We start from the raw sequence: 8556 nt of genomic DNA on the forward strand, positions 1-8556 counted from the left end.
CTATGCAGGTATCCCACCCTACTTTTTGAAAAATTGTGGACTTTACGCTCACTCACCTTATATAATCTCTCAAAATCGAATCAATTTCTCTCAGGATTAAGTTTTCCGTGGAAATGGTTTTCCTCGATCATGGTGGGCCCCGCGACGGCTGGTATGCCACACATTATAAATCAAGGGTCATGTGGCTGCTAAAACGTGTATACAACTGCAAGGACAGTTTCATCCACGTGGTAGTTTCCGACGAATTTTAAAGAGAGATGATAAATTCGCACCCTGTGTAGGATAATTCGCACCCCTCTGTGAAAAAGCATCGCAGTGGTGCGAATTATCCTTCAGGGGATGCGAATTTATCATCACCCATAACTAAAACCATGGCACGAAGTTTTGTCTTTAACAATAATGACAGGGGGTGTTTTTGTCATTCCCTATATACATCCTCGCCCGAGATATTTTTACCAAAAAAACGAAGAGACCATTGGATCCATTAATCAACGGACGGTCATGATCACGTTACGTGTTTCAAAGCCTGTTAAATGAGTGGCATCGGTAGTCCCGCAAAATGTCAGGATAATCCAATCATATAGAAACACGTGTCCCACAAACAGAGATTACGAAGTTCGTGCGACATGTTGATATAAAATGGGGCCCACATTAGGGCATCAAAAGGGCATCTGGAGGGAAAGAAAAAAGCTTAAATAGGGAGGAGAGGCGAAACCAATACAACAGCAGGGGAAGGAACGGAACCGAAAAATCGGGGCTTCTTTTCGCGTTTCAGGTACGATTTTTCTCCTTCTTCCTCTATTCTTCATATCAATACACAGATTTTTCTTATTTTTGCACTATTTTTTTTTATTTTTACACTATTTTTCTTCCTTATTGAGATCGCATCGGTGTTTTGTCTCTTCATATAAGGTTATTTGCAGAGATCTACGGATTTTAATGGCTTTTTAGGTTTATTTTTCTTGTTTCGTTTTGGATTTTTTCGATTTCCGGATAATTGCGTTTTTTTTTTCTTTTCTTTTGCACGTTGAGATCGGATTTGATTTTTCTCATCGTGTGGTTGTGATTTCAGAGGATTTGTAAATGTGATGGATTATATAGGGTTTGTGATGGTTGGATTAGGGTTTTGTGGAGAGTTTATGTGGTTGGATGGTTTACATTCAGAAAATAGCGTCATGAGATATTTTTGAGTTTGATTTCTGTGGATTTGTTCCGTTTCTTGCCTTGCATGTCCAATCTAGGGTTTTCTTTTGAATTTCTCGTGCTTTTTATCACTCGTTTCGAGTTTTTTCTTTGATTGTCAATCTCATTGCAGACTTTTGATGGAATTTCTTTTAAATTAATATTATTTGTTTATTTTTTTTTTAAATTTTTTTAGATCTCTATTTTCTCTTCATGCATTAATGATTCTTTGAACAATACCTGTTATTCTATTCACTAGAAGCCTTAAATTAATGTTTTTTCTTCTAATTTCTCTCTTTTTCTTTTATTATTACTGTTTTTGTTATTATTATTTATATGGATTGAGGTTTTCATTTCTTTGGAAAAAACTAAAAAAGGAATCTTAGAGTAACAAACGCAACCTGGCCACAGCCCACACCGTAGGATGATCTAAACCGTCCATTTGATGGGCCCCAATGCAAATAAGGTTGTGCCCGAAAAATCATTTCCATAGGATGATCCTAGCCACACGATCTATGGAGGTTTGATTATATGGAGTTCTCTATAGATCAGAGGGCTAGGATCATCCTATGGAAATTATTTTTGGGTCACAACCTATTTACATTGTGGCCCATCAAATGGACGGTTTGGATCGTCCTATGGTGTGGGGTATACAGTCCATTTTGAAAAAGAGGGGGTGAATACGGTAATAGAAGGGGCGAATTTATCATTGCCCTATTTTAAACGTTTTTATAATATTATTTAGCAAATCACCCCTTGTTCATTAACATATTTACCAAAATCCACCTGAAAAGGTCGTCCTCACCTTGTTAAGTTCTTCAAATTGTTAGCTTGTAGCGTTTTTTTCGGGCCATTCGGGGAACTAGTGTTTTGCAAAACGTTAATTCTTAGTGCTATTTGGGTCAATTCCGAAAACATTGCAGTTTTACTTGAATACCTAACCATTTTTTTCTAAAAAATAACAAGTTTGGCTGTTTGGGTATGTCTTCTTTTCTAAAAAAGAAAACTTTTGAGCGTCTTTCTGAGGTCCTCTTTTGTAATTTTATTATTTTATAGTTTTCCATTGCGTGATTTGCTACATGATCTTGGCCTACTTTATAGGGCTGTAAAAGACCACAAACACCATGGACGTTTTGGTCTTTTTAAAAATGTCTGCGGAAAAGCAAATCCCCTACTTTATTTGACTCTGTCTTGTCCCATTTCGAAAGATCTTTTATTATTTTTTAGGGTTTTGGCCTAACATTTTTTGAAGAAGACTCTGTTCTTGAATGACCTTCTCCTACCTATGGTGGATCGAAATTCGAAAATGATGGGCTGTGATATTTACACACCTCTTTGATTAAAATTTTGATAGATTGAATATTTCCTTAATTTAAACAAATTTTCATTGGCTCTCATTAAGCTATTTCAAAATTACGAATTAGTCAGATTCAACCCCTCTTTTAATTTTAGACCTTCTTACGTTGGTTCTCATCAATGTTGCATGTGGGCCCAAAAAAAAGCCGAATAAGGTTTTCTTTTAGGGCAGTGATAAATCGACTCCCCCCTGTGTCTATCTCTCTCTCCCCTTTCTCTCTCTAACCCAGAGGAGAGAGAAAGAGACATGGGGAGTCGATTTATCACATTTGGGAGTCGATTTATCTTCGAGTTAAAGAAATATCAAGTACCCAGATACGAATTTTGCTGAAGAAAACAGGTGTCTCTTTTATCACTGGGGCATTATTCGTATTAATTCTCCTGTGAAACCGCTCTGTTACTCCTTTATTATTTTTTGGCCACTGGACCAGTCCAATCAAAACCCTCCTTACACTGAGCCGCATATGTGGTTCTTGATTTACTAGCCCTGACCTTTTTAAATTTCTTATTAGCTTTATGTGGTGGGTTCTTGGTGAATAGCTTTATGTGGTGGGTTCTCGGTGAAGGTGTGGTCCAGAGAGTCCTTCTATGATAACATATCACAATATATGCCCCCCCACTACTTGCTAGACAAAAAGAGGGCCTCTTAATTAAGTTGTGACTCCTTACATTAACAAATTAACAGTCATATAGCTTTTTCTATTAGTTAAATTCCCCCCTCGGGGGAAGTGATATTTCCACACCCCTCTATTTATATTTTCCTAATAAATAGAGGTCGAGGAGGGGATAGGGAAATGATATCCTGCTCTTTGTATTGGCACTTTTTTTTCATTACCTAGTAAAGGTTGGTAGGATTCCAGCAAAACTATTCAATACTCAATATATGAAATGTGTTTAGTAAAGCGATGGATGACGGTGGTATCCTCTAAACAAAGGAAAAACCAATATAGGGGGGCACGAGATGTGGTCAAGTCGACAGTATTTATGTTACTTTATTATTTTCTAAGACCTCGTTGCATTGCCATGTGATGTTAGAGTCATTATAAATTCCCTTCAATTAGTTGCTTGTTATGGGCCTCATGGTTTCTACAGAAAGAAATTTATATTTTTACGGTATTTAATAGTTAGAAGAAGTCTAAACTGAAGGGAGCCCTTGCAAAAAAGAGGTGAAAGGGCTCCCCCATTGGCTGCACATCACCATCATGCACTTCAGTCTAGAATTCCTCTTATTGAGAAATTTATACTTAGATTAGTCATAAAGATATTTACATTTAAGAGATTTTATATGGTGTAAGGGCTTGCAACAATAAGGCCTTTATTCTTGTACAGCTCATTTTATACAGTTATAAAAATAAATAAAAATTCTGCCCCAACAACATATATTTTACCCCCTTTTTCAGGTCCCGGAATCAGAAGCAGAGCTAAAGCGAAGAGACGATGGGTGCCGGAGGCCGAATGTCAGTACCCCACAAGAAGGAAGACGTCGTCAGCCGGGTACCCTACGCGAAACCCCCATTCACCCTCAGCCAATTGAAAAAATCAATCCCTCCCCACTGCTTCCAACGCAGCATCCTCCGTTCCTTCTCCTACGTAGTCTCTGACCTCACCATCACCTCCATTCTCTACTACCTAGCCACCACCTACTTTTTCCTCCTCCCTCGCCCCCTCTCGTTCCTCGCGTGGCCCCTTTACTGGGCCATTCAAGGTTGCGTCCTAACCGGAGTCTGGGTCATCGCCCACGAGTGCGGTCACCACGCCTTCTCTGACTACACCTGGCTCGACGACACCGTAGGCCTTATCCTCCATTCCTTCCTCCTCGTCCCGTATTTCTCCTGGAAATACAGCCACCGTCGTCACCACTCCAACACCGGAAGCCTCGAGCGTGATGAGGTGTTTGTCCCAAAACCCAAGTCTGAAATCCCCTGGTTCTCCAAATACCTCAACAACCCTCCCGGCCGTTTCCTCACACTTTTCATCTCCCTCACCCTTGGCTGGCCTCTCTACCTGGCCTTCAATGTCTCAGGCCGCAAATACGACCGATTCGCCTGTCATTATGACCCTTATGGCCCCATCTACTCTGACCGGGAGCGGCTCCAGATCTTCATCTCTGACCTCGGCGTTCTCTCTGTGTTGGGTGTCCTCTTCCGACTCGTAGCGAGTCGCGGACTCAGCTGGGTCGTATGCGTTTACGGCATGCCATTACTGATTGTGAATGGGTTTTTAGTGCTGATCACTTACCTGCAGCATACCCACCCGTCGCTTCCGCATTACGACCCGTCCGAGTGGGACTGGCTCAGGGGCGCACTCGCCACTGTGGATCGGGATTATGGTATTCTGAATAAGGTGTTCCATAACATTACTGACACCCATGTGGCTCACCATTTGTTCTCCACCATGCCACATTACCACGCAATGGAAGCTACGAAAGCAATCAAGCCCATACTTGGGGAGTATTACCAGTTTGATGGCACGCCTGTATTCAAGGCCATGTTTAGGGAGGCCAAGGAGTGCATCTACGTGGAGCCTGACGAAGGGACTAATGATAAGGGAGTGTTCTGGTATGGGAATAAGTTTTAAGTTAAAACTCCCACGAAGTTTAATAGAGGGGAGAGTCTATGGTGTTAGTGCTTTAGCTTGACTGTATGTTTAATTGGGATATTAATCCAAGCAAAAGAAAAAAAGAGAAGAAGATTTTGTTCGCTTGTTTCATTTTTAGTATTTCTGCTTCTTCGTCTGGATTGTTGTTGTTTAGGGTCTTGTGTATTTGAAATACAAACAGATGGGCACTTGTTAAGGTGCATAGATTATGAACGGTATTAGTGGGGTAAGAGGTGCCGACATGCTTGGCGTCTACACCAGGAGAAGGAGAGTTCACATATATATGCTGTCATTTTGTCATGCCTCGATCCCATTGCGTAAATATTGTCTTGGGTCTTAACCGGCCCCAGTTTTGTTTACTAGCCCCACCCCACAAGGATGCTTAGAAGTCGTGTACGCTCGGAGGAGAGTTCACATATACAGCCCAGAAACTTTCTCTTTCTTTCCGATGTGGGATTATGGTTGCATCAGGGTCGGGTTTTTTCAAAACCCTAGCCCGACCTTGGATGCCATTATCTCGACTCTAGTCAGGGCTGAAAAACCTCAACCCTGACCCACCTAACCCTTAGTCAGGGCTGAAAAACCTCAACCCATAGCCCACCCTACAGGGTTCAGCACGGCCCTGGCCCACCCTAATTGGGCCAGGCCGGGCCTGGCTGGCCCTGATTGACCCTAGTGCAAATACCTGTTAAGAGTGCCAAAAATAAAGCAATCACGTATCATATAGAACAAAATGATCAATAAACAGAGAAGGGGAACAAAATAAGACTATGACTTCAACAACATGACGGGCAGAGACAATTAATAATAATAATAATAATCTAAAGTAACATCAATCCAAGATAATAGAAAACATTAGCAAAAGAAATATGCACATGTGGTTCAATTCTGTAATAGAAAACTTAGGGTCGGGTTGGGCCGGGTCGAGCTGACCTGAGCCGATCATGAGTCAGGGCCTAAAAAATGAACCCTGACCCGCCCTCAGGGTTGGAAAATCCTGCTCAGCCCTATTCGGGGTCAGGGCTGCAGGGCCAAACTTGCACCCCTATGTGGGATCTTACAAGGTTGACCTCAATTGAAAGGGGAAAATAAAATATGCGGTGATCTATTTCCGGCCCTAGATCTTTTGTAGAGCCTCAAATCTCAGCCGAACTTCCAGACTTAATGCAAACGTCCAAACCTGTTGAGCATAATGGCATTGGAAGAGGGGACATTGCATAAATTTTTTATTTGATTTAGCCGTGGATCAAAACGAAGTGCTCTAACCTTTGTCCCACAAAAAGCAATTGGTTCTTGGTGGCGAATGGCCTATGCAACAAAAATGGGACGTGAAGGAGCCTCCACATCAAGATCCACAAGATAAATGATGGGGGATTTGCTAGGGACCATAAGCATTTCACGGCTGGGCTTTTGCACATAAGAGCAGCCACAGAGGCTCACTTTTAAGCAGATTTTGTCTTATGCATTTAACTGGCCTGAGGTATGCAACAGCCCTGCCGCAAAATACCTCCTGTGAGGCTGTGATCCCTAGCAAATCCCTAAATGAGGTTCTTCAGTATTTACTAATTTTAAAGCAATACTATGAACTATGAAGTCGTACAATTAATAGCTACAATGAGACAAATAAGTTATAGGTCACATTGCTCATTAAAAGAATTTGGAGACATGGCCACATGCCAGGAGAATGAGTATTCATCAAGCGCTCTCCCACCATTTTTCTTAATTTTAAGGAAAATAATTTCAAAAGGGAGATCTGTTTTGAAAATAAAGATGGGTTCAAATACTGTTTACACCCAATTTGGGCCTAACCGGTCACAAAAGACCGAATCACCAAGTGACAACTTGTTTAGACCGAGTCAATATGGTTATATGCGAAGTTTTAAGTTTCCGTTTCGGAGGTAATTTCGGTCTTCACCGAAACCGAAATTTTAGCCGAAATTCGGTAAAGGTGCTCGAAATGTTGTTTTTTTGGGCCAAAATTTCTGTTGGCTGAAATTCTGTAAAGAAATTAAAAAAACTAATATTTTATCAAAAATTTGGTTGAAATTTCTGAAATTTCGGCAATTTCGGTTTGGGAACGTTTCGGTTTCGTTCCTCACAGACCTTGGTTATATGCCACGCTGACATATGACGGATTTTCTTTTTTTGTTTGGGGGGCATCAATAGACTTCGGTTCTGATTGCATACTACCATCATCGGAGGTCAGTTGCTAATACAATGAAAAATTACTTTGGAGCGGGCAAAATTCAGTCATCCAGCCCTCCTATTAGCTGACATTTTTCTTGTGGTCCTCTCTTCCCACCGACTGTCTAATTTTAACAACTCATTTAAGATGCGGAAGTTTGGGGCACCAGAATTGGGCCCTCCCTTATGGGATTTGAATGGTGTAGACTTTCATGTGGTAGGCCCTACTAGCAACAGGCATTACCGCCAGTAAATATACATATTTAGGTGAGTGGTTATAGTTACCCGAGGGAAGATTCGAAAGAGAGAACGTTTACAAAAATAAAATTACACCAGATAATGGTCCAATTCGGTTGTATACAATCCTTTCTTTGCGGTTAGCTTGTTCCATTCCTGTCCACCCATGGCTATTAAACCTATGTGACACACATGGTCCGAGAAAGTGATTGAAAGGAAAGTGCCAAAATAACCACATGTATTTCATGTTTTTCAGAGGTTTCTTCTTGGGGAGTGATAAATCGACTCCTTCTCTCTCTTCTGGGTTAGAGAGAGAGAAAGAGGAGAGAGATAGACGCATGGGGAGTCGATTATCATTTTGGGGGGTCGATTTATCACTGCCCTTCTTTTTAAGTATGTCTTTTGGGGGTATGGTAGGCGAATGAAGATCTTAAAAATTCATAAGTAGGAATGACACAAGTGAAAGGAGTGTAATTAGACAAGTATTTTTAGTGAGAAGGAAGTGTTGAGCACGCAAGAGATTGAAAGAGGAGAGCCCAATAACAAGGCATGAGAAATCGATGTGGATGTTTTTATGGGTAAGCATTTTTCATATTTTTTCAGTGGTCTCTTTTCGAGTTTGTCTTTTGGGGTTAGGTGCTCTTGCAACATTGTTTAAACAAAAGAAGATCCTAAGAATTCATGGAGTAGGAATGAGTCGAATGACACAAGTAAAAAGGAGTGAAATTAAATAAATGTTTTTCACGAGCAGGAACTGTTGAGCATGCAAGAGATTGAAAGAGGAGGACCCATTGACAAGACATGACAAATTGATGTCGATGTTTATGGGTAAGTGCGCCTGAATTTCAATAGGTTTGCCTCTATGTACATCTTACTGGTGTGTTCTGTCCACCTTGATAAGTTGCGATCAAGGATTTTATTGTAGTGCCTAACTATGACTACCTTTGATGGGTACTTTTATTTCATGAGTTGTCTCCTTCATTCACATATTGTATTGAA

General features: G+C 40.9%; 1 protein-coding gene across 1 annotated transcript; it reads left to right on the forward strand.

Moving 5' to 3' along the window:
* The first annotated feature begins 670 nt into the window (after window positions 1–670).
* FAD2 (fatty acid desaturase 2) lies at window positions 671–5247 on the forward strand. Its single transcript, XM_077359460.1, has 2 exons — window positions 671–775; window positions 3939–5247. Exon 2 carries the CDS (start codon window positions 3976–3978, stop codon window positions 5113–5115), a length of 1140 nt encoding a protein of 379 aa, XP_077215575.1. The 5' UTR covers window positions 671–775; window positions 3939–3975; the 3' UTR covers window positions 5116–5247.
* Window positions 5248–8556: the final 3309 nt, after the last annotated feature.

Source organism: Tasmannia lanceolata, unplaced genomic scaffold, assembly GCF_043159265.1.
Source record: "Tasmannia lanceolata isolate RefF3 unplaced genomic scaffold, GAP_Taslan_0.1 ptg000003l, whole genome shotgun sequence".
In the NCBI taxonomy this organism is placed as follows: Eukaryota; Viridiplantae; Streptophyta; class Magnoliopsida; order Canellales; family Winteraceae; genus Tasmannia; species Tasmannia lanceolata.

What these genes read in the sequence shown, in the direction of transcription:
- FAD2 (XM_077359460.1), top strand. Translation starts at nt 3,976, where the DNA reads ATGGGTGCCGGAGGCCGAATGTCAGTACCCCACAAGAAGGAAGACGTC.